The sequence below is a fragment of the Acipenser ruthenus genome, chromosome 1, assembly GCF_902713425.1.
Source record: "Acipenser ruthenus chromosome 1, fAciRut3.2 maternal haplotype, whole genome shotgun sequence".
NCBI lineage: Eukaryota > Metazoa > Chordata > Actinopteri > Acipenseriformes > Acipenseridae > Acipenser > Acipenser ruthenus.
In genome coordinates, this window is record NC_081189.1 from 16,008,627 (window position 1) to 16,035,343 (window position 26,717).

The following is a 26,717-nucleotide window of genomic DNA, read 5'->3' on the forward strand; positions in this document are numbered from 1 at the left end:
TGGAAGAAAATTGTATAGCAAATTTACAGCAACTCGACAACATTACAGTATACTGGGAAGCAAAGACGTGTATTTAACAAGACACAAATATGACAGTACTACAGTAACCAAACAGACTTCACAACAACAATACAAAGTGTAGAGGCAAAACAAAAGCATTAAAAAAGCAAGGGAAGGGAAATGGTCATGTGTGCTACTTTTTCAAGCTATTGTAAATGGCTACAACTAATTATAACAAATAAAGTACTCCAAAGTGTGCAATAAAAAGATAAAAAGCTGTAATTGTATCTCAGGCTTCTGGTGACATGAATACTCCGCCTTCGGTGTCATCATTTATCTTGCCACGAGAGTTTATTCCTAATATTATTATTATTGTTATTGGTGTTTTATTTTTTTAACTGCCTGTTTTGTCACATGTAACATAAAAAAGTTTATGTTTATACCCCATGCTTAGGGGATGAGTAATGATTAGTGATTGTGAGAGTAAAATGATTAGAAATGGAACCAGCGTAAAAGATGTGTGAGCTAGTTTTTCCCCTAGTTTAAGTCTTGATGCAATTTGATTGTAGTTTTCTAATGTGACAGTGTAGGTGCTGTGAAACTCAGGAAAGAACACAAATGCAGCACTCTGATTGGTTGAAGCTGAAGTCGTTATGGGTATGAGAAGGGATGTTGGTGTGGTTCAGTTGTGCGTACCATGTGAAAGATTTCTGGGGGCGCTCCTGGTTTGATGGTGGACATTACTGATTTGGTGGCTCTTCCATGCTAGCTTGCTGTTCCCTAATAGGTTGATCTTGGGTTGTAGGGTTACTTTAACATACAGAACACATTTAGGGTCTTTCCAGTTTATCTTGAAGTGTTTACTTAGATTGCTTATTTCAGGTTTGAGGCCCTTTTTTTGGAAACGAAGATTTTTCACTTTAAAACTTAAATGATATTGTTCCAGTGGTACTAATTGTTTAAGTGTCCTTTGGCACACAGATTAAAATGTACACATTCTATCCGTTAACTACTAGGATGTCCGCAATGTAAGACATCAGTCATCATGTTGAAGATTTGTGGGCACATGTGCTGTTATAAGTTGTTCATTTATTTGTTTATTTATTTTTTAAACAGACTGCATAATCACTTTAAAGGGGTTGTTCCGAGATGTTTTAGGCAAGGCCATGAAATTGCTGCAGCTCACTGCGCAGTATGTACTCACCCCTCCCACACTTTTTTAGCTGTTGCCAAGCAACCTAAGAATCATACTGAAATTCCATATCTCCAGATGACTCCTATCAAGCTCCCTGAAAAAGCGGCTTACGACTGCTCTTTGCTGTTGTGCAATAGCACGCAGCTGGTATTTCTTAAAAGAGAGGGTATACTTTTGTTTTACATGACTTTCTTAAGGGGTGGTTAATGTAATTGTAATTGGCAGTTTCCTGATATATCTTTGATCTCAGTATCAAAAACAGATACAGTATGTAATCAAGGCCATAGGCTGTGCTTGTAATCTGGAAATCTCCCTGCGCCCATGTAGGAATTATGGCCAGACTTTTATTTTTGAGGTGACTCAAGATGCAGCAAACATTTAACCAAGGTGTTGCTAGCGTAAACAGATAGTAGCCCGAACATCCTGTGCTGTTATCAGTGGTGCGATAACAGCGACTATTTTAAGGTAATACTGCATTCAATACAACCACCCAAGGAGAAAAGGGCAGGAAATGCGTTCAATAATATTAGATTAACTTTTGCCAAGCTGCACGGTGCTAAGCACAAATCTGTGTCATCATGGTCAGAAATTGTCACAGCTGTGAGAGACCTACTTTAATTCTGTATAGGTTTAATTCTGTATAGGTTTTGTGTCCCAGCCAGCATTGTAAATAGTTTGCTATTACTATTATTATATTGAATACTATTGTAGTGCATTGTCTAAAAACAATAAAAAAATGTTCACAAAAAATAATATTAGATTAACTTTTGTTTTTCTACCTTTCCACACTGATTGGTTTTATAACAGTTTCCATACAATCCACCCTCTCTTCACATTTAAACAGGCCTAGTCAATACCTTACCTTATGATAATGCCCAAATCTGAGGATGTAAGTGGTGTTTTTTTTTTCTTCTCTTTTAAGAACATAAGAACATAAGAAGGGTTACAAATGAGAGGAGGCCATTCGTCCCATCTTGCTCATTTGGTTGTTAGTAGCTTATTGATCCCAGAATCTCATCAAGCAGCTTCTTGACGGATCCCAGGGTGTCAGCTTCAATATTTGTTTTACATTGTAAAACACAGCAGGTTAAAAGTAAACCTGGAAGAAAAGTATTTTAAATCTACAGGTCTAATTCAATTTAAATGTTTGGTCATAGACCAGGGATAAGTACAGATTCTGACCAGGGATAAGTACAGATCTCCCACAGCAATAGGTGGACACCATTTAAGGTGCAGGGTGATAAAAAACAAGGGCAGGGCAGAACCCCCTTCTGTTTTAACCCATGTTTTGCTTTATGATGACCTTTACTCACTGTTCTCCTCTTCTTCTCAGCACGTGGGCTGTGATAACATCCTGGGCTCGGATGCGAAGGAGGACCGGTGTCGCATTTGTGGGGGCGACGGCAGCACTTGTGAAGCAATTGAAGGCCTCTTTAATGACTCTCTTCCTAGGGGAGGTAGGCAGTGCCGTCACTGTAGCTTTTGTTGCCAACTGGGACAAGTTTTTAATTGCTTTTCAGATGATATCCTCTTATCTTGCCAAAGGCAACTCAAAAGAATTCCAACACTTTTTTGCTAAACAGTTCATATTATATGCCAGTTTGCAGTGCTTGCCAAGCACTTCAGGGCTTCATTTTTCATTGGTTTTAGTGTTGCATTGCATATATTTATATAAAGAGACTTGTAGACAAAAGAAACAGTATAAGACAGTGAATGTGAATTAGTGACACTGTTTACAAAAGTGTTAAATCTCTTATGTGGTTACCTCTGTTTTTCCCACCCGTAAGAATCTGTTACATTTGAATTTAAGTCTGTGTAAAGCTGCATTTCAAATATATGGACGTTCCTTTTAAGGGAATGTTCCTTTGACAGATCCATAACATCCCAGGAGAAATGGTCACCAGTTCAGTATATTTTTCTAAGGGGGTGGGTCAAATTTGTCTGATTGTGGAGAAGGGGTCAAACCCAACTGGGGTCTTTAAAGGACATGCTTCTTGTTGTCCTGAATGATGTGTTACATACAGCTCTACCCACATTCTGGAGTTCAGCCTGATGTAGATTTTCAACTGAAATCTTTGTCTTTTAGGTTACATGGAGGTTATTCAGATTCCGAGAGGCTCAGTGCACATTGAAATTAAAGAACTGGCCGTGTCAAAAAACTACATTGGTAAGTTCAGAATAATGGGTAATATAATGGTTCAATTTTCAATTAAAAAAAAAAAAAAAAATAGATTTAGCACTTGTTTTAAATTGACCAGTTATACACCAGTTAATGCCATGTCCAAGTTCATAGTTTACTTTATATGTTTGTTTCAGTGGGTATATTCTCCTGGGTTAAATTCCATTTCTCAATCAAAGTGCGTGAGCAAGAGTTTTTTTATATAAAAATTGAAATAATTATATTTGAAAAATAACCTGTGTTTGAAACATGTTACTGCAGCATGGAAATGTATTCAGCTCTTGAGGATTGAACTGTTCAGCGAGAGCTGACCTTGTTTGGTCGTTCCTCAATTATAAGTGGTGGTTCATAACACTCCTCGCTGTACCCTCTCTATATAAACATCTTCAGAATGTTTTTGGAATGTTTGGTTGAGTTCTGAATCTACCTAGAATGTATGAAACCATCTGGAATTTAGCATTCTTAAAAGACAGAAATCTGAAACCTAAATATATCAAAGTCAATTTTCATATCATTGAATTGCTTCAGTACCGTTTTCAGCTCTCCCCTAAAGATCCTCGCTTTGAAGAGTCTTTGGCAGTACACAGGAGAGTAGCCCTGACCTATGTGTATATTTTGGTCTGCACCCATTTGAGTTTCCCATGATTTCTTTGATGGACAGTTATAACACTTGTGTCATCCTGCGATGTTGAAACACCCTGCGAAGGAGTTGAATATTTCCTGAGAAATTCTATCCAGCACAAAGATAACAGGAGACTCAAATGGAGGAGACAGCTTCTGTACCGTGTTGCTATACCTTCAGAGGTGTTTCAAAGCTGAGAACAACATTTATATTGATCAGAGGGTACTGAACCTAAGCAGGTGTACGAAAATGCACTGCAAAACGTTTTCAATAGTTCATGGCACTACAGCATTTCCTCAAAACGCACCCAATGAAGAGCTGTATGGCAGTGGTATGTTTTTTGTAAGTTCAAGCTGAATGAATGCAGTGACTTGCCCCTTATGTTTACAGAGTTGCGTATCAGTTTATAGTGTGTAAGCAGTTCCTTTGTACACAGTAGTAACATAAACAGAGGATACATTAGGGTACTACAGTAAGTGGTTAATGAAAAATAAACGTCAAGTGAAAGACATTACCACTGAGAGAAAAGAGCCCAGAGTCGGTTGTGGCTTTCCTCACAAGATACATTATTGATAAGAGTCTACTAATAAAGTACTAAAGTAAATGTCTATATCTGTGTCAACAACCAAACTTGAATGGCTGATTTCACAGACCCAGATTAACACTAACACTAATCCTGGACTACCCGATTCTGCTGTAGATATGGTCGTCCAAGACTAGTGCTAAATCTAGTTTTATTAATTTTTGTGATTTGCACTGTGATAAGTAGCCCTAATTGAAGTATGAGAGAAATATACATTCCCCCTGGTATTCCTAATAGTGTAGGTATGCCTGGTCAAAGATTCAAAATGCAGCATACTAAATACTGGACAGCAATGATATGAAACAGTTGTATTATGTTTGTAAAGAATCCCAGTCCAGCTGTTTCCCATGAAAAAGAAAATGTTACAAATGACTGTGAAAATTAAAATGGAGGATTCATGACTACCAGACTGTTCATTTTAAATGTGTGTTTGTTTATGTATCGGGTGATATCCCACCCTGCATGATAACCTCTACTGAGAAGTGAGTGCAGAGCATGAATCATTATGAAAACAGCATATTTAAAAAAAATATTGTGGTTGGTAACCAAAACTTGTTTTGACTACTAGAATTGAATGTTCTCTAATCTCCTATCAGTTGATTATGTAATACTTTCACCTGGAGAGCGTTTTTAGAGGTCTTGTGAAATCATCAACTGTTTCTTTGGTCTTCTCTATGAAGACAATGTAGAAATGATAATGATGAATTAGTAAAATGACCTCACCTCAGCATATATTGCCTAGTTTCTATCATTGCATTACATTTGCCAAAAATGTAATGGTATTTGTAATCTATTTTTTCCAGCCTTAAAATCTGAAGACGATAACTATTACATCAATGGTGCCTGGACTATTGACTGGCCTCGTAAATTCGATGTGGCTGGAACAGCCTTTCATTACAAGAGGCCTGCTGATGAGCCTGAGTCTTTGGAAGCTCTGGGTGGAACCACAGAAATCCTTGTTGTCATGGTAACATTACACCTCAGTGGCCTTTGGCTTGTGTTCATCAGCTTTATTCTGAATGACATAAATGTATTGTTCTTGCAGTGCTCTGTCACTAGTTAATCAAACTGCTGTCACAAATGTGAGCTGTGGCTTGGCAAATATTGAATACATTTGTGCTGAATGAGGTACAGGTACAAATGTTGCAAACCTGTAAAGGACCGACTGGATCCCTTGTAGTATGTGAAAGGGAAAAAAAAAATTCAGTAAGTAAGTAATAATAATAAAAATACAAGTGGGGAAAATTAAACAGTAGAATTGGAATCAATCAGCAATACAAACGACATTTTCCAAAATCTTTAGCCGCGTATAGATAAGATAAAGAAATTACATAGCACTCGGTACCCCTTTTTAACTTGAAAGTCCCCTTCACCAGAACTGGAAAAATCAGGTCATTTCAGTGCATGTTTTAGTTTCAAAGGTTCTAAATATACATTTTACAAAATACAGCTGAAGTGAAGTAAAGGGTTGTGGCAAAGTGGTAATTAGTAGAGCAGGTGAAGAGCAGTTGCAGTAATCCAATAAGAAAAGACAGACAACAAAGTACGGGTGAAATGGTTTCTGTTTTTATTTGTATCCAGACGGTCTGATGACCAAACAGTAAACAATAGGAGGGCTGTTAATACACGGGCATGTGTATTGCGCAGTGGATAATGATGGGTTACAGTCCCGTGAATAATAACAAACAACAGTCCAGTACATATACACACAAGACACAAACACGGTCACCAGTCCAAAGTGAGTGCTGTAGTGCTCAAGGTGAAGTACAGTTTATTCCGGGTTTAGTGCTGGCCGTGGGCGACAGCTCAGGATCGTGTTAGCCGTCTAGTCTAACAAACAAACAAACAAACAGTGCATTTTAGACAGACAGGCAGACGGTTGTAATCACAAATACAGGTCCTTTCGGTTCTTAGCGTAACCATCACAAGGAACAGATCACATCACTACGTCCACTTTATATATCGTCAACCACGACCCCTTGGTTAACAACCCCTGCCCTATTTCAGTGCTGAGTGAGCCTTGCATGTCTACACAGTGACTTCTACAGGCTGACTGTGAAAGAGCTAGAGCAGCCCCCGGATTACTTGTGACTGATCAATTCTCACCTCTCAAACGATGCAGTTGTTAAGCCTGCTACTGTTGAAATACTAATCTAGGGTGACCTGCCTGTCTGGCCAGAGGTTAGGTGAATCTGTTAGAAATACGGCCTTGGGAAAACATTTAGACACTAAGGGCTCTATTCATAAAGGGGTAACGCCTGTCGAAATGAGAAAACAGGAGTACATGATCGTACCTGATTTTGTCCATAGCCACCTGTTTAATGGCAGTTGCTATTCATAAGAGATAATTCAGATGCGTTGTTAAGCCCCAATGATTTTCTTCTATGAAGGCATGTTTTAAACGAATTGAAGTAAAGCTTAACGATTACCTCATTAGCATAAAGTTTTCATTGGTCCTGCTATTCATAAGAGTGAACGATAACTAGGCCTTATTGAACGAGTCTAAACTAACAACAGCCTCGGCAGACTATTTTTTTAAAGACATATTTTATTACTACGCTTGCTCTGTTATACAGTTTGACATACCCGTGATTAACATTGCCTATTTTGGAAAAAAAATATATATGAAGGAAAATGTTTAATATAAATATATACTCACACAAGAACATATTCTCTGGCATAATCATTTTGAAACAGCATTGTGAATTGAGAGCAAGTGAGAGACTGAGAATAGCCAGTTATTTTATTATTTCTTTGCCGTGATCCGCGGCTTGCTTGGTATTGCAAAAAACACTACGAGATCAGTGTTCGAAGGGGAGTCTTTTTTTTTCGCGCACCACAAATGACCCATTTTGTGTACAGTGTGCAGTACAGCGTGAAACTTTTACCGATTCATAAACATAAAATCGCCCCTGATTGACTCCCTGCTTTAAGCGGGGTTTATTATTATTAATGCTACTACTATGACTACTACTACTACTAATAATAATAATAATAATTGATCATTTGTAAGATTAACATTAAGTTTTCAATATTATCATTATTATTATTATTATTATTATTATTATTATTATTATTATTATTATTATTATTATTATTATAATTACAGTTTTTGCAAAGTGTCGTGACTGGCAGCTGCAGACTCAGGTTTCGGTAGTACTGTCGGTGGATTCCGTTTTTTCTTTTTGCAACAGCTACCGACGCCACACAGGGAACATTAATAATGCTGATGACGTCATCAAAAAGAGGCAGTTTTTACCCATTGATAAAGTGCTCTGCGACAGTCGCCTGTTTGCTCAGATCATTTTATGAATAGCAATATGGAAGACTTTCGTTAGTTTTAAACAAAATTTGTTTTATTACGTCAGTCGGCAAGTACTTTTATGAATAGGGCCCTAATTCTCGAAACCTCAAAACATTAGACCTCAGAACAGGAATAGACCAGGCAGACAGTTCTTAAAAGAACTACCCACACAAAGGACGACCGCTAACCACCAACTCAAATTAAAGGCAGCAAAATGGCAGGCGCACAGCCTTGTGCTTAGGGGTAGGTCACACTGTGGGTTTGCATCAAGTTTCAAGAATCCTTTTTTTTTGTCATTGTTGTTTTCATTTTAGGTTCTCCTTCAGGAACAGAATCTGGGCATCAAGTACAAGTTTAATGTTCCAATTACTCGCATTGGCAGTGGGGACAATGAAGTTGGTTTTGCATGGCATCACCTGCCTTGGTCAGAGTGTTCAGCCACGTGTGCAGGAGGTAATATGTCACATTTAACATACCATCTTAATGCTTTATGAATACAGTATGGACTATTTATTGTTCCTTGTAGTTCAATGCTGGTATTAACAAATTTCATCTGAACAAAATGAATATTAAGACAGGTGTAAGTAAGGTTCTGTTGAGTTGTAAGGTATTATATTTCACATTTTTTCAAAGGCAAGATTTTATTAAATGTCGTTGATGTCTAAGAGATTGCATCCAATGGCCTTTCATCTCACCACAGTACTTTCTGTCTGAGCCTCATTTGGAAGAGTTCCCTCCAGATTCAAAAAGAAAATACAGCTAATTGCTCAGTGCTGAAGATTATTCAGTAGCAGGATTTTCTTTGTAAGACACGTAAGGGTGAAATAACAGATTACTGTTATTTTTTTGATTAGTTGGTCTCTGCACTGCTTAGAAAATCAGAATGCATATTTTCCATATTTGAAATTTGTTTTGTGTTTATCATGTAATTTGTCTGAGAGAGCTCACAAGTATTTTTTTTTCGGTTAGCCAGTACAACTGTTTTACAGATGGAAGATATCCTGCAGTTTGGTTCCTATGTAATTAAATATTCTAACTCCGAGACAGCAGTTTCATGTGGTCGGTCACAAAAATGACTAAACCATTTTTGTTTGCCTGCAACTTAAGGCATCTTATAAAAGAACAAAGACTGTTCCTTGCAGTTTTTATAGCTGGTCATTTAAAAGCATGTAAAGTATTTGCAAACTCAATTTTTGGAGAACAGCACTTGGATTATGGTCACTAAACCTTATGAAAAACATTGCTTTTCATAAAAAAGTTGTGTGGATGTATCTTGTGGGCATTTTATAGGTATTTAATTAAAAACTATACATCTGGGAGAAACTTACTTTAACCCTGCATTGCTCAGCCCCTGTTAAGAATAATTTGTCATAACTTTCATGAGTCTAGCATCTGTGCTCTATTGCAATTTGAATTTGAATACTTCAAGCTTCAAAAGGTTGAGAAATATAATAGAACTGCACTGAAGACAATGCTGACACGTCTGTTTTTATAATGCTATGTGTTTTTATAATCAGCACCTTTATAAGGCTCATTTAAATGAAGCTGGTTAACATAATTTCTTCATGAATATGGAACTGCTGTACAATACCATTGTATTATTCATTTAGTATTTATTTAGGTTTATTACATTTTATACTTGAAGTAATATAAACTCCTATTGATACAACTTTTATATTATCTTTCTAGATGTTAACGTAATTGCATAGGCAGTCAAACATTATTAGAGCTTCAATAATTCACATTAAATCATAACATTTTATTCAGACAATAATTCACACAATTTCAGTACTGAAGTGTTCCATAGCTGTTTCCTTTCGAAATCCAAGCCTTCCTCTGAAAGATTATTGAGCCAAAAACTCAAATAACGAACCTGACCAGTTAAGTTGACCGAAGCAACATCAGACAGGAAATTAAACTGATCAGATCAGCCCAGGGCACTGCTAGGGTTAAACGTAAGAAATCGGCTTGTGAAGATTAACTTATCTCTGTTCACTCTGACATAACATTTCAATGTTTTAGACGTAAACATTGTATATCCTTTGCTGCAGTTTCTGATGAGATCACAATCTGCTCTGTAAACCATGGATTCCAAAGTGTTTTAATAAGGAATGGTGCAGGGTGTTTTCTTTGAAATGTGATTATAACTAAAACGTCTTAGTCCAGTGGTACAGACAGTTTGTTATGATACAGTCTTAAAGTTATGTTTTTTTTGGTGTGTTTTTTTTTTTTTTTTTTTTTAAAGATATACAGATGCCGTCATTGACAAAAACAGACCTGTATTCATTGTTATTCAGAGATTTAAGGTTGTATCCCAGCCGTCAGTTTTTCTAATGTATCTGCCTATAGCGGTTCTTGAGCAGTGATTCAGGGGTCTTGCTGTTTGAGATGCCCACCCACAGATACTATGGGACCATGTGGCAAGCACTCACTATTTTTACCCAAGCAGGATTTCCCTGGCTTTCAGGCAAACCGACATCATGCCTCAGACTTCATTCTCTTGATCTTCCTCACCAGGGAGTAACCGCACGGCTGCCCATTCTAAAAGCATCTGAGCTCACACACTAATCTCTCGGTTTGTCTTGTGACGTCAATGACTGCCGATACAGTAAAGTCTAGGATAGAAGACAAGGGCCCATACACTAACCAGCTTACATTTCAGTACATTTGCACCAATAACCATGGTATACAGCTTATTTCTTCTGATATGAAAAATAACTTTGGTTAATTTGCAGTGAAAGTACCATTGCTTCATAATCAGTGTGTTCTCTTAATATAGGTTCCCAGAAACAAGAGGTAGTGTGTAAAAGGCTTGACGATAACTCCATTGTGCAGAATAGTTACTGTGACCCAGAGAGCAAACCACCAGAAAACCAACGTGCCTGTAACACTGAGCCATGTCCGCCTGAGTAAGTCTTCTGGTGTGTGCGTGTGCGTGTGCGTGTGCGTGTGTGTGTGTACGTGTGCGTGTGCGCATGTGCGTGTGTGTGTGTGTGTGTGTGTGTGTGTGTGTTTGTGCTGAATCAACCATTGTGGCTATTCCACTGTTACATCAGTCACAGGGTTTGACAACCAGAGCATGTTTGTGTGAATTACCGAGCATCATTAGTTTTCCATTCACTCCCAAGGTCAGGGTTATCGGAGAGGAGGCCTTTGGTTAGAAGCGGTTGTGCTGATGCACTCGAATAAGTAATAACAACTTGGAGACACCCTATTTATCAAAACAAAGAAACTAGGAGATAGAACTTTTAAAACTTTGGACATGGAGTAAAAAAAAGGAATTGAAGGAATTGCTGATAAAGTCTGAAATGGAAATGTGCTGCAGACAGTAAAATATTCAAAACAAACTGTAATTTGATATACATCTGTTCTGCAGTATTTGCTCATGCAGCAGTCAAGAAATTGCCTATTTTCCTATTGTTTTGAATGAATGAAGCAAGACCGTGACTACCCAACATTATTACTATAAAAAAAATAGTTTGCAGACAGGTGTTCCAAATACATCAGTAAATAGTTGTAGAAATAACACCTGTTTACCATTTATCAGTAATTAGGAAACAGGATAGTTCTGGTCAAATCTGTAATGCGGGACAGATTCACAGAAAGCTGTCTATTCCTGGTCTCAGAACATAATTCATACGATGGAAAGGGTTAAATAAACTGTTTCATTTTTTACACACCAATAAGTGGTCATTTATTTTGTATGTCAGAGCTGGACATGTATGGGCTTGCATGTGTTTGTGTTGAGCTGAACATTGAAAAAGACACTGCTGCTGAAGCGTCTGTCTTCTAGACTAAGACGTGTCTTCTGTTTTAAGTGTTTACAGTTATGGATGAAGTATCAATACGCAGTGATTTTGACACCATGTCAATGCTGTATTGCACAGGTGGTTTATCGGGGACTGGTCAGAGTGCAGTAAGACCTGCGACGGGGGAATGCGCACTCGGACTGTGCTGTGCATCAGAAAGATCGGGCCCTCGGAAGAGGAGAGCCTGGACGACAGCAACTGCCTGACACACCGACCAATCGAGAAAGAGCCCTGCAACAACCAGTCATGCCCGCCTCAGTGGGTGGCTCTGGATTGGTCAGAGGTGAGCAGCTGCCTTGAATTCTTGCTGTTGTAAGGGATTAGCTGATCCTGTTCCATTCTGTAACTCTAGTGATGTCCAGGGCCACTTTAATTGGCCCATTTCCTGCCTTAGGAGTGCAGTGGGATCAGATTTATATTAACTCAAAGACACGCTTGCTTTATGAGCATCTGACATACTACCCTGGAGTTACCTTGAAAGCTGGGCTGGGTTAAACTGTTTTCATCAAATTTGCTGCTGCTTTTTGTTTTTTGTTTCAGTAAATGAAATTATTATACAGGTTGTTGAATCTGTTTAACGTGGAAGGTGAGGCTAAATGTTTTTGGAAAGATCATCAGCCATTTTAAAAAACTGTCAGTGACATTGCGGAATGAAAGAACAGATGGAAAATGTGCTTGGTGTCCTAATTTGACTTTCAAATTTACACAAGGTCTTACCAATAACTCAGCGAATATCATATTTGTTTTTCAATTCGTACCATCATTTAAAAACAACAACTATAAGCAAGTACTGTTATATGACCACATTGTTTTGGCACTTGATTTAAATGAATGGAATACTTCTTGATATCATTTTTACATTAGAAAATGTGTTGTTGATGTCAACCTACCTACCTTGCAGTGTAACTTAATCAGAAGGTCATCTTTATTTCCTTCTATAATTGTGGATACTTTTTCGCGGGCTCAGTAGCTTAAAGGCTTGCCTGCTAATCAAAAGGTCACACGGTGTAATCCTGCTCAAGGCAAACCGGGACGTACTCCAATATGCTGCAGACTCAGAGAGGTGCCTACCTTTGAAGGAGAAGTAAAACACATTGCCTACAGCTGTTGTAGCAAAGGGACGGGGCCTGTGTGCATGTTCAAAATGCTTGCTATCATAAAGTATACTGAGCTATCTTGAAATCGATATGATCCCTAGATAGGCCTGTCAATTAATTTTAATCGGGACAGTGGCCCTGTCAATCCTAATCAACAAATCATTCAATCAGCCGTAGCTATTTCCTATGTCCAAGGCCTATATAGATACAGGGCTTTTACTTATCATATGTTTTAATTACCTCCTGCCTCCCCTCAGTTATGGGCATGATTTGTGCATTAACACAAATTCTTAATGTTATTACAGTTGTATTCCAAATTAACATGGCAAATTCTGAAGTTGCCGCAGGGCTCCCTTATAAAAGTTTACTACAGTAAAAGCATAGCAAAGTGTAATAAAGCTTAGTTAAAGCACAGGTAAGCATTGTAAAGAATAGCAAGGTATGGTAAAGCATATTAATCAACATGGCAAACAATGGTAAATTATGGTAAATACATAGTATAACCACAGGAAAAACATGGTAAAACTGCAGAAATATAGTCCCAAAATACTGAGGTAAACTTTTATAAGGGCTGAGATCAATTGCTGTGGGTGTTGAATATGGAAGTTTTCAGTATTAGGGGTAGCAGAAACCAGCATCTCTGTAAGTGCTTGCGAGAGACACATAGATACTGTACATCAGTATGCATTTGTTATTTTCTTCCTGAAGTGCACACCGAAGTGTGGTCCAGGCTTTAAACACCGCATTGTCCTGTGCAAGAGCAGCGACCTGACTAAGACCTTCCCACCCTCCCACTGTCCTGATGTGAGCAAGCCGCCTGTGAGAATCCGCTGCAGTCTGGGCCGCTGCCCGCCTCCTCGCTGGATCACCGGGGAATGGGGACAGGTAAGTCCCCCAGCATCGCAGCTCCAATCAGGCTGGAACCTCCTCTCAGAAGAAAGGTTTCTCAATAATGCTCTGTATTAAAACTTTCACAACATTTGGTTAAGCTTCACCTGGAGAATAATGTTTCAATTTATATTATCACGGTAAGGAGTTGTTACTTTCTGTGAGTATGACGTTGTATTCAGGGAAGTGGTGAGTCATGCTTACTGAGATGCTTGTAGCTCTTTCTTATGTTCAAGGCCTATTTTTCCACTTCTGTGCAGCAGTAGAGACATCGGCCACCCAACAACAGTCCAAGAGACGTTCAAAGTGATAAACAGGGAATGCATTTAAAGATATAAATGATTCAACTGTGGCTTTTTACTTTTAAGTTTGGACAATATATCCAGGGATTTTAACAACAAAAAAATACTAATCAGAGTAATTTGTTTTGGTATTTTGCCATTCGGATAATTATATCCTGCTGCAAATTATTTACATTCAGTGTCAAACTTTTTTTGGAAACATGTACAGACCTTTAATTAGAGACTGAATGGGAGGCAGAATCAGTGCACTGAATGAGATGCTTATGAGCATGATCTTGAAGTTTAGGCAAAGTTTACCTCCATTTTTTTTCTGAAATAACTGATTGGCAGGCAGCAGTAGTTGAATATTGTAGATGTAAATCTAAAGGAAAAGAAAAACCCAACAGAAGTCTAATTCAAGCACTGCAGTTGAATGACTTCCAATTCAGATTTCACATTTGAGAATTCAAGCAGGATGGCAGTTGCAGACTGTCGGTGGCTCCACATGTTGGATACTCGCCTTTAGTTCATAGGTTCACTAGTTTAAATCCTGCTTAAGGCAAACGCTGGACATACTCCATTTGTCTGTGCTGAAGCTCTGTACTATTTATTAATGGTTACTTTATTTGGAAGACATGTAAAGCTGAGATTCTGTCTCCTTCCTGGACGATTAAGAACCCTGTGCACCCAGTGGGAATCTCAGCACTTCTCCCTGAGAATATACCGACTCTGTCTGAGTAATGAAATAAACGCTCTTTGGATTCTCACAATGCTTGTTTTGTTCTGGGTGGGACTTTAACTCTAAATTGTTGCACAGTTTTGGTGGCCCTTTTTATCTAAGGATTGCATTGTTGCTCTTGAGTCTATCTATCAAGTACATGTCATCTTGATTTATCCAAATAAGTTGCTTAAACGTTAAGCACAGCAGGTTAATGTTTCAAGGTATGTTTAAAAAAGAGGCTCTTATCAAGGGCCCTTTACGTCTACAGTGTCATTTTCACTGTTTAATTTCTACACAATGTAACTGTATATTCAGTCAGCCTGACAGTTATAGAACTTTGTAATCCAGTATAAGAAATTATCCTGAATGGAGGACAACATTATAGTTACTCAGTCCTGTGTAAAATATCACAATACAAAGCTCAAATTTGCTGTCTTTAGAATATGTCTTTGCTTGTTTTTGCCACAGTGCTCTGCTCAGTGTGGTTTGGGACAACAGATGCGGACGGTGCAGTGTCTCTCGTATACCGGCCAGCTATCCAATGACTGTCCAGACAGTCTTCGGCCGCCGACCATGCAGCAGTGCGACAGCAAATGTGACGCCACTCCCATCGTCAACACAGAAGGTGGGTATATTATTCAAGTGAAGCCCAATGGGGGAAATAACACTGACTTTGTAATGCTGCGCTAGCGCTAATGGGTGTCCTTGGACATTCTTATAGACTTTGGGAACTGTGTTCCTCACTCTAGCCTGTTAAACTTATACTGTATTTTATCTCATTTTCAATATGTGATTTTTTTTTTTTTCAACTGTGTTTATAGTAGTCGGCTTACAGTATGAAAAAATGCAGTTTTAATGTGTGGACAAAGAAAATAATAATGGTAGCTTAAATAGACAGCTAATGCTTCCTATTTTTGATAAATCCCCTTACCACCAAACAGACCAGCTTGATGACCTGCTGTATCGGAGATCATTGTTTCAGTGCACGGCAGCTGGTTGATTGGTATGTTGTAACCCTTAACAGTAATAACAAAGGGAAGCAGGCAGGAGAATGGGGATAAACCGTGCTGGTCCATATAAGAGAAGAACAACAAAGGTTTTTTTCTTTGAACAGGATCAGCTCCCCACACATGGAGCCTGGTATACCTTTTAGGAGAACACCTTGCTAAAATAAATGCTGTTCATTGTTGCATTTAGTTAACTAAAACTAGGCATAAAAGAAGATTTGTACTTCCCTAAATGGCTTTTAGATGCTGTTGAAATAGATTAGCAAAGGATAACAGCCAAGTCTTGTGCTCAATGTAATGACATACGGACCTAAATCTTTAGAGCTTTGGGGATACTGCTGATTCTTCAGACAGTGAATCACTTAACCATTTTCTTTACTGTCCCGCAGATTTTACTGCGACTCAATGAATAGCAACGTGTTTCAGGTCACATTCTTTTTTGTTTAAAGTTAAGAGGAAGCTTTTTTTTTTTTTCTTTAGGATTTCAGTAAATAATGCTACAATGGAATTAGAAGACAGAGGGTTCCCTCTACATTGCCCAGTTTCTGTTTAAATAATAAGATTTAGCACCATTCATTCTTCAGACGTTGTGTTGGGCTGAGCAAATACTTCCCACTGTTTGCCTCATTCGGATGGCATTCTTCAGTTCCAAAACAAGAGTGGGTTTTGTTTGACTTTGAGCTGATCCTTAGAGTGATTTTTCTTCATGCTCCCCAGTCGGGTCAGGGCACACTGTGTTCTGGATTGACAAGAAACAGGCAGTAGCAACGAAAAAGAACAACGCCAAGGCAGTTCCCTGAAATATGACTGTCCAGATTTATAATTATTTTAATTTTATTTTTTGCTGATAAGGATATTTTGGCAGGGCAGTTTGGTGGATCTATTGTAAACTGCTGTGTCGGGCTGAATACTGAAATGTGTTGTGGCTTTTAATGTGATATCATTATTCTTTCCTCCTTGTTAGCCCCCTTACCCGTATTCAATCAGCCTAGTGAGATGAGAGGTGCAAGTAAAGATGATGAAGTTACCTAACCTCGGTACAGCCTATCAGTGGTTCTATGTGTAACATATAGAAGTGGTTGTCCAAAGTATGGGTGTTGGTGGATCAGAAGTCAGCTCATGTGCCTCAGGGCTAAGAGGTCATGAGTTCAGACCCAGCTTTGGGCAAAACCTAAATGAAAAGCTTATGCAGTTTGTCTACAATGAAAGTGTATTGCATTGTAAGAAAAGAGTGCATATAACATGAATCCAAGATTCCAGACAGGTTTTCTAACAGAAAAGGAATATTAGGTCAGAGCTTTTCCTAATGTATGGTGCTGTTGGATCAAGACTGCCAAGGGTCACCTGAAACCCAAAAAGCAGTATAGGCTGCCTTTCATGCCATCTCATATTTCCTGCTCACAGTAGCTGCAAGGACTTTGTCATTTTCTAATTTATTATCTGAGGGCAATGGTAAAAATGTTTAAGGGAAGTCAAGCTCACTGCATGGCTTATTACTTTCCAGAATGTTTAATAACTTATTTTACCAATAATTAATCATGTACTGTTAGGAAATCCTGTTTATTGGTGAAGAAAACGTATCTGAAGACAACTGGATATTGTTAGTTGTTGGAATTTAGGTAAATCCATGCAAGTCATGGCACGTAGTAACAGGGTCTCCCTAATAAAATGCTAACCTGCTTTTAATTTTCTATGTTAAAAAAAGCAACAGGCTTAACTAATTCCAAAATGGGGTGTATTCATGTGGTGGAGCTGGTAATGCAGTCGAATGTGAGATCCTGAAATTCAGTTTCAGTACACTACAGGTGGTAAGAGTAATTGCTTGCAGCTGATCCTGTACTGTTTGTTTTTTAATTGTGAAATGGTTTTAACAGCAGGAGATGCATGTTCTGTATTTTTGAATTGTTGGTATCTCATTGGCTTGGACAAAATGTACCATATACTGTATAGACCTAATACAATTAGCAGCACAAAGTATTGTTTGTAATGGTCTGTTTCACTATCTAAAATTTCATTGCAATGGTTAAATAATTCCAGCCCACTCCTTTCTTGCCCAAAGTTGGCAAAGCTCTGTTGCTGTGCCTGTATTGAGTTGATGATTTAAAGCAGTTCTGTATAGATACGTGGTGATGTGTGCAGTGAGGACTACATGACTGTTATCAAAACCCTCATTATTGTCTGTAGCGAGAATGTCATTCATTTGCCTGTTAAGCAAGTACAGTAAGACTGTACTATGTGTTATTAAAGCATTAGTATCTCTAAGGAAATTTACACTTTAGATTTAGCTTTTTTTTAAAAATGTTGTATTTAAAATATGTTTTTTTGTTTTTTAAAGTATTCTTCTGGTGGTGCACAGGGATATTACTATTGGTGAGATGGACGGTTGTCAGGCTATTGACATAAAATTCTCCCTAATTTTCAGACACACTTGATTTTTAAGCTCCCAAAGAGAATGCACTTCTGAAAGTGTTAAAATATAGAAGTCTTTCAAATAAACACGAGCCCCATCGGGGAAAGAAGTGCCAAGAGTGTTAACAAAGCTTATCTTTATAGGACTGTAGGGCAATGTGGATAATTCCAGTGGAGGCATGTAGAACTTGGATAGAGGTGTGTTTTCATTTTTCTCCCTCTTCTCTGTACTCATTCTGACTTTCTTTTTTTATGTTTCCCTTCCAGAATGCAAAGATGTGAACAAAGTGGCTTACTGCCCACTGGTGTTGAAGTTCAAGTTTTGCAGCCGAGCGTACTTTAGGCAGATGTGTTGCAAGACCTGCCAAGGACACTGACCCACAGATAGAGGGTGAGACAGAGAGAGAGAGAGAAAGGAAGAGTGAAAGCTTTGTTATTCTACCACGGAAACAATGTCTGTCAATTCTAGGAGCCACGCCGAGAAATGGAATGGATCTCCTCACACTCTTTTACCCTGTGGAAAACATAACCACTGGTCAGCCAATGCTGACAGGATTTCTATTTGATTTTAACTTCTGTGAAGTCGGAATTTGAGCTCTTTTTTTTTTTTTTTTTTTTTTTGTTAAATCCAAAAGTGCTGGACACATCACACGTAGAGGGTACACCCAACTGGAGAAATCAACATAACAAAATGCAAACACCTGGTGACTGGAGGAGACCCTGTGTTACAGTCTTGAGAAAATAGTTCAGGTTAAAAAATGTACAAATGTATTTATATTTTTGCGCTTTCTTTCTCCCAAATATGACTTGGCATATATATATATATATATATATATATATATAAAATTGAAAAAGGAAAACTGCTGTGTACCAAAAGAAGCAAAATCAAAAATAATAAGATAATGTAGGTACATAAAAATGTTAATAATTGAGAAAAAAAATTATCAGGACGTTTCCAGCCGAAGAAGGACTTGTAGTCCGAAATGGCCTGATATAATTTTATTGATCAATTATTAACATTATGTAACTACATTACCTTTTGCTTTTTGATATATATATATATATATATATATATATATATATATATATATATATATATATAGACATGCATATGCTTTCACTATTTAGCTGAGGCGAGGGTGAAATACATCCACACGAAAACAGATAGTACTTGCAATAATGAACCGATGTTTATTCTCAGACAGGATGGCAAAATCATAGTACCTTACAGCAGGCAGTAACGTGTTGCTCTCTCCAGCGCAGAACGGGTGAGTGTCCACGTCCGAGCCAGAAGCCTACGAGCAGTCAGCTAACTATAACTAACATCAGCATTCCCTGTTCTACTATCCCACTGTTTCCGGTCAATAACTAACCTTGCGATTGCATAACAGGCAGGAAGGACCGGTACCGGTTCCAACACAATAACAAACCCCCAAGTAACAAACCCTTTGTAACGCCAAGCCCTTCTGGCAGTGCAGAGTCCCTTCGGCACTTCTGCCAATAAGACTCTAAGAATAAGAATATTGGTCTCTGTATTAACATGAACATTAACCGTTTATGTGCAATTAATACTGAAGTGCAATTAAGTACTGAAAGGAATACTAACAAAGAAAATCAGTCAATTTTAAGTCTTTGTAACGGGCAGGTAAATGAACAACCCATCCACTGTGGGTTTTCTTCAGCAGTGGGCCCTGCTTCATTGGCTCAGAGTCGCTGTAGGAGCCAGACGTGGAGGGTCTTCATTATGTAAGACTTACGACGGCGATGAGCAGCCAGCGGATGTTTCTTTGAAGCAAATGGGCATAAACCGCGGGTACGGTTCACTTACCTGACACACTAAAAACCACAAAATTCTACCAAATTTCTCATCCTTGACCTTTATTATATGAATGTAAAAAATGTGGAAAATAATTCTAAACTTATTTACAAAAGTATATTCAAACAAAATACTGTACAGCTGTACCATACATACAACTATGGCTCTCGTTGCGCTCCTTAAATGGGATATCTTTGGCAAATAATTGCCAGTAAAATTTGTGGAATATAAAGACATTCCTGAATATCTTTACAAAATATAGTGATACAAGATACAGCTGGTCTATTAATTTTTGAACACCATTTGTTTGCACATCTTTTAGCAAACTGAGTTAATTAATAACAAATAATTAATAACAACTGTCTTTCGTTGCGTGTGACGTCAGTAGCACGGCTCAGCTCTACAGTGGAAAAACAACCCAGGTTCTCCTTAACTGCACCTTGAGGGCTCGGTACGGCCCCGGCGCGGCTCGGTTGTACAGTGGAAAAGAGGTATCAGTCGCCTCCTGCATCCTGGGATCACATTGCTGGTAAATGTTTGTAGACGGTCATGGTGCTGAGATTGCAAACCCTCTATGTGCTGACCCCTGACTTCATAGAGTACTGGTCCAAAGCATACAGAAATTACAAATGGACCCTTCCATGTGCCTGAAGATTTAGGCTGAAACCTTTCTTCTTACTACTGTCTCTAACGTAGACTAAATCACCAACATTGTAGACCTTTTCTCGGGCTCGCAAGTCATAGGTCTTCTTCTGCCGTACATGACATGCACGGAAGTTCTGTCGAACTGTATGATGAGCTTGCCTGAGACCTTCCTTCAGATTTTGCAGGAAGTCTGGGTCGTCCATTTCATCGCGATTCATCTCCGCAGCACACAACCATGGTCATGGTGTAGGTGAACTTCTCTCCCCAACATCAGCCAGTTTGGTGTGAAGTACTTGAATGAAGTTTACTGCGATATGCAGCTGTGAGCAGAGCAGAGACAGGTGTTCGTCCCAGTTCTTTTGTTTTGGTCAACATAGCAGCGAATCATTTGCAGAAGTGTGAGGTTGAACCACTCTGCTTGCTCATTAGAAGCCGGGTGATAGAGCGTTGTTTTTGTTTTTGTTATTTGTAAAAGCTGACATACTTATTTGAATAAGAGACTCTCAAAATGACACCCTTGGTCAGTATGTAGCTCCAGCAGTGCCCCAAAACCAATAATGAAGTAATACACAAGTTTCTTGGCTCTCGTCTCGGCTGCTTGATCGAGTACAGGGAATGCTTCAACCCTGATCAATTATAACCAGAATATATTTATTTCCAGAAGCAGATGTGGGGAACGGGCCCAGAACATCAGTATGCAGGCGGTCTATGGGTGCGCGTGCTTGGTAATTTAGCTGTTTAGCTTTGTTTGTAGGACTGGATGTTATACTTCACTGTTGACATCTAATAATAATTATAATAATAATTTATTGAATTTATAAAGCACCTTTCAAGAGATCTTAAGGTGCTGTACAACAGTAACAATACAACAAACCCAGCAAAACAAAAATAAAAGTATAAAAGTATTCAGGCAAAATTTAAAAACATCAAGAGAATGGGTCTCCCTTACATTAAGTGGCAGAGAGTTTCATAGGCGCGGGACAAAACAAGAAAAAGCCTGGTCACCCATCGACTGCAGCCTAGCTTTAGAAACCACTATTATTCAGATCAGCTGATCGCAGGGCACGAGAGGGGACATAAACATGCAAGAAGTATTTTAGATATTTAGGAACCAAATCATTAAGTGCCCTGTAGGTAAGAAGTAAAATCTTAAAATCAACCCTGAACCTCACTGGCAGCCAATAGAGTGATGCCAGGACTGGGGTTATAAGCTCAGATCCAGTAGTTCTAGTTAAAACCCAAGCTGCTGTACCAGCTGGAGTCTCTGAAGAACCCTGCCAGACACTCCAGCCAACAGACCATTACAATAATCAATGCGTATGGAAATAAAAGCGTGAACCAGCTTCTCTGCATCTGAGATGGACAGAGACGGTCTTAAATGTGCACTATTATGCAAATGGAAGAATTACATTTTCGTGATGTTTTTAACATGAGACTCAAAAGACAATGCAGAGTCAAATTACACCCAATATTTTTTGCGATACCAGTAGAATTTATTTTTCCACACCATCAATTAATAAACTGACGCTATTGGCTTTGCAAAGCTGTTGTGAGGAGCCAATTGACATCCCCTCAGTTTTATTACAATTTAGCTGAAAGAAATTTTGTTGCATCCATATTTTAATTTCCAACAATCAGTCATGTAGAACAGAAACATCCAGTCCTGCCCCAAGTTTAGCCTGCAGATGTAATTGTGTGTCATCAGCATAACAATGAAAATGTATTCCATGACAACAAATTATCTGACCAAGGGATAAAATGTAAAATACTGAAAAGGAGAGGTCCCAAAACAGAACCCTGAGGGACACCAGTTAATACATGCATTTGTTTCAGATTTAAAACTCCCAATTTCCACAAACTCTTCTCTTGACAAAGAGGTGAAAATCCCCTCCCATCCCGTACCAGTGATAGTGTTGTTGGAGACGTTGGAGAGTCTTTCCTTCCCCTAGGTGGCCGGACTGAGAAGGGTCATGGTAAGCCTGCATGACTTCCTGTAGTGATGAAGGAACAAGCAGTAATAAAGATGATCCGGAGCTGGAGGCATCCTCCCACTGGTAGTGAAGGACCCCAAGGTGCAGTTAAATTTGAGGCCAACACAACCAGAACTTCCTCAATGCTCGGCTTTCCAGAGCCACTTGCTCTGAGGTAGGTAGGGCCCCCATATTATTTCACTGGTGCAAGATTGAGAGATCAGGGTCCTTCTGTTGCTCCCTGGCTAATTGTTGCTAATTGAGAGGCTGCATCCAGTTAACAGTAGACATGTTTTTTGGTTCTCCTCTGCCTGGTTCTGGCTGAAATCGCGGGTCTCAGCGCGGGTCTCAATACCAGAAAAAACCTGAGATAATAATTGCACAGGCCCAGGAAAGCTTGTAATTCCTGGACTTTGCGAGGGGAACTCCAGTCTTGCACATTCTTTATTAGAGCCGTGTTAGTTCTAATACCTTCACTGCTGACAACATGCCCTAGGAAAAGAACCTCTTCCTTCAGCAACTGACACTTCCATGGTTTCAGCTTTGGGCCATAGCTATGAAGGTGCTCAAAGATGTCTTTACGTCAGTATTGCAAGAGTAAAGTGATCAGCTGCTCTTGCTGGTCTTCATTAAGTGTTTCACTTGAAGCTGCAAACAGGCCTTGACGATGTTCAGGAAGATCTAGTGCACGTACTAGCTTTACTTTTCTAATCCGGTGCAGTTGGAGGCTCCAGGCTCCTCTTCTGGCCAAGGCTCCACATTCTGTCTCCCTTCTTGGACTGAATAGGTGGAAAGTCAGGGAACGTTTAAACTAAAATCCCTAAACACAACCTTAACTGTCAGGCTGTTGAGGAGCCGGTAATCTACACACCAGCAGAATCCGCCGTCCTTCTTGTGGACTAAGACTACTGGGGACGCCCATTCAGAAATAGTTGGAGGTGCTGGACAGCATTGACTGGCGTGCCATTCACAGTTATGGCAATTTGCAAACTGGGGCCTCTGCTGGCAGCTCTTCCAACCAGTAGGGTGGGGGACTTGTATTTATCACTGGTATGGCCATTAGTGCTGCAGGTCGAGTCTGGAGCACGGGACCTGACCCCTGTTAAGTTCCCTGCTTCTAGAGAGGGGCCAGTCTGGGTGATTGTGAACACTCACGGCGGAAGTGTCCCTCCTCTCCACAGCGATAACACAGACCTTTAGCAGTCCTGCTTGGGCTTGGTGATTTCAGCCTGGCTATGGTTCTGGGGTATGGTGACTGTCACAGCTGTCTCCTCCCCTGGTCCGCTACATGATTGCTGTCTTCTGGTTTTTTAGCCCCTTGAGGAATGCGTCAGTAGGAAGCTTGTCTTGTAGTTTTATCTCCTGAATAGGTGAGAGTGACAAGGCGACACACCTCTTCAGCAAACTTGGCTGAGGACTCCGGTGTCTGTCGCAGTTCTCCTAGCTTCCTGCGGACTGTGGTTGGGGGGTCCTTTTGACAGAAGCGCTGCAACAGCTGCTGTTTTAGAAGTGAATAATCTTCTCTGATATGTTCAGGAAGAGAGCAGACATGTCAAATGGCAGGCCCTTGGAGACACTAGTGCAGTTTCTCCACACTCTGGGCACCATTCAATCCATACTTGCGTGCTTGGCACTCAAAAGGAAGTAGGAAGGACTCCCAATCTTCTTTCCCATCATAAGTTGCGAGCTTGACTTTGGGACTATCGTAGGCATGCAAGCGATTTGAGTCATAATGGTAACTGGTCACGGTGCCGCTGTGAGAGGCAGTGCTGTTGCGGTCAGTCGGCCCTGTGGAAGTGTAGAGATTGGTTCTTGTCTCCGTTCCTTGGTGCCGCACATCTGGATCAGGAGCAGGGCTATCATCACTCCAGTTAACTCCAGGGGGACCTGAGCTGCGTGACCTCCGACAGATAACTTCCAATTCTGCAGCCAACTGACCGTCAGCTGAAGTGTTTAATTGTCTGGGTGTACTACCATAAAAGGACAGAGGTGGTGATGGTGTGCTGGGGTTGGCCTCCAAACCTTGTGCAGGACGGACGGGGCGCTCGGTACTTCCAAGGCTGAACCTAGCTTTCTGTGGTGCTGGGTTTGTGATTTGTGCTCTAGCACTAGAAATATTTTGTGCATCTAAGCGCTGCAGAACTGGAGCCAAAATCTGTTGCAGTGGTTGTGTTTGCTGGTTCAATGTCTTCAACCAGACTGGGGGCTACTCAGGCTCGGGGGGGGGGGCTCCAAATGCACCTTGCTCCACTTGATCCATGATAGATTTGTTTATTTGTTAACTTGCCAGCTGTTCTTTAGTAGATGAGCAGTTGTTTTATGAAGCAGCAGCGTTTTAGTAACACAACAAATAGTAATCTCTGAAGCGTCTTTTTTTTTAATCTTTAAATGTTTTTATTTTTTAGTCTGCACTGATGACATTGATGTTGGCTGGCTGCCAAGTCTCGAGGGATTTTTCACAGACGGTCTCCACACAGCCACGTGGATCTCACATGTAACAAAGGCAACACGTACACTTTTAAAATAAGTCCAGTTTTCAAGATTATAGTCACAAAGTTTTCCAGCGGTTTAATAAGAGTCAATACAGCATCTTCTGACTTACTTGTTTTTTTAGTTTTCTGTGCATTTAATATCCCGCGATAACACCATTTGTTGTGCATATGCTTTTGCTATTATTTAATTGAGGCGAGGGTGAAATACATCCAGACGAAAACAGATAGTACTTGTAATGATGAACTGATGTTTATTCTCAGACAGGATGGCAAAATCATAGTACCTTACAGCAGGCAGTAACGTGTTGCTCTCTCCAGCACAGAACAGGTGAGTGTCCACGTCCGAGCCATAAGCCTACGAGCAGTCAGCTAACTATAACTAACATCAGCATTCCCTGTTCTACTATACCACTACTTCCAGTCAAAAAATATAGCCTATGGCTATGGCTATGGCCAGAAGTTTTGCGTAACCTAGAATTAAAAAAAAAATGAAAAAAAACTATATGAACATAATTTAGATATTTTATTTAACATGGAATATGGAAAACTACAAAGCGGTATGTAATTCAAAATGTTAACATAACATTATTCAGTAGGTTTCATTTTACTTTATGAAGCAAAAATAGTTCATTCTATAGGGTGATGCAAAACTTTTGGCCATAGCTGTGTATGTGTGTGTGTGTATATATATATATATATACACACACACACATATGAGACAGAGAGTATATAAAGGAAATCTAATGCAAATGTTAAGAGATTCTGAAATTACATTCCACTAGGGTTTAAAAAAAATAAAAAGACAAGATAGGATGTATGTGTTTTGTTGCTACACTACTGTGAGCCATAATGCAAGAAACTAGTCTGTTTTAAAAACTGGGATATTCATCAGAGTGCCAATTCCATTCAACGTGCTTAGACGCAAATACCTAAATCATGTCTATATAATGACTTTAACATCAGTCGTTGGTACAGGGTTTTCCACTGAGTGAAAAAAAAAGTGATTGACCTTCATGCAGGAGCCAGGCAGAGTGGGTGGAGATCACCTCCAGAGGCATTTTAGTGGTGCTAGTATAAAAGGATTCCATAAGCTTCAGTTCTACCACCCTGCCTCCCATGTGTTAACGTCACAGGCCGCAGGGTGACCTCGACCACACAGGCATTTAAAGGTACTGCTCTCTGGTAAGAGACCACCGTGCTAGACAGGGTGCTTTAGAAAAGACTCTCCATGCTGTTATGAGGCACACCTTTCAGGTGAGCTTTGGAAAATACAAATAAAACAGGGGCTCCAGATGCTGCTGTGCTTAGACAGGGGAGACACCTGTTTTAATAAGCGTGCACAGAGTTTCTGTCTGTGTCACTAAAGAGGTGCCAAAAATAGAGATGGAAATTGGTAGCTTAAAAAAAAAACGTATCACTGATAAGTTAACTGTGCACATATTGTGGATCTTCAATTACAGAAAGCATGACCTTGTAAGTGCATTTACATTTGAGAAACCAAGCATTAGTATTCTTAGAATTTAGACCAATTCAAATTCCAGAACTTGACACTAAGCAGAGTCTAACTTACTAGCCTGAAAAACAAACACTAAACAAAAAAAATACTTTTAAGATAAAGTAGTAGTACTTGAAATCTTTTTGGTTTGCAGCAGGTACTTGATGAATTTGCATTCATTGTCCAGCTGAGCCTCTTTTTGTT

General features: G+C 39.4%; 1 protein-coding gene across 1 annotated transcript in view; it reads left to right on the top strand.

Moving 5' to 3' along the window:
• Window positions 1-19,144, top strand: part of LOC117964705 (A disintegrin and metalloproteinase with thrombospondin motifs 6) — an 83,479-nt gene extending 64,335 nt beyond the window's left edge. The window contains exons 17-25 of the mRNA XM_059011599.1: window positions 2,529-2,652; window positions 3,282-3,362; window positions 5,383-5,546; window positions 8,198-8,336; window positions 10,663-10,792; window positions 11,771-11,975; window positions 13,498-13,674; window positions 15,148-15,304; window positions 18,363-19,144. Coding sequence (XP_058867582.1) covers window positions 2,529-2,652; window positions 3,282-3,362; window positions 5,383-5,546; window positions 8,198-8,336; window positions 10,663-10,792; window positions 11,771-11,975; window positions 13,498-13,674; window positions 15,148-15,304; window positions 18,363-18,472 — 1,287 coding nt within the window. The 3' untranslated portion in view covers window positions 18,473-19,144. The remainder of the gene's footprint in view (window positions 1-2,528; window positions 2,653-3,281; window positions 3,363-5,382; window positions 5,547-8,197; window positions 8,337-10,662; window positions 10,793-11,770; window positions 11,976-13,497; window positions 13,675-15,147; window positions 15,305-18,362) is intronic.
• The last annotated feature ends 7,573 nt before the right edge of the window (window positions 19,145-26,717 follow it).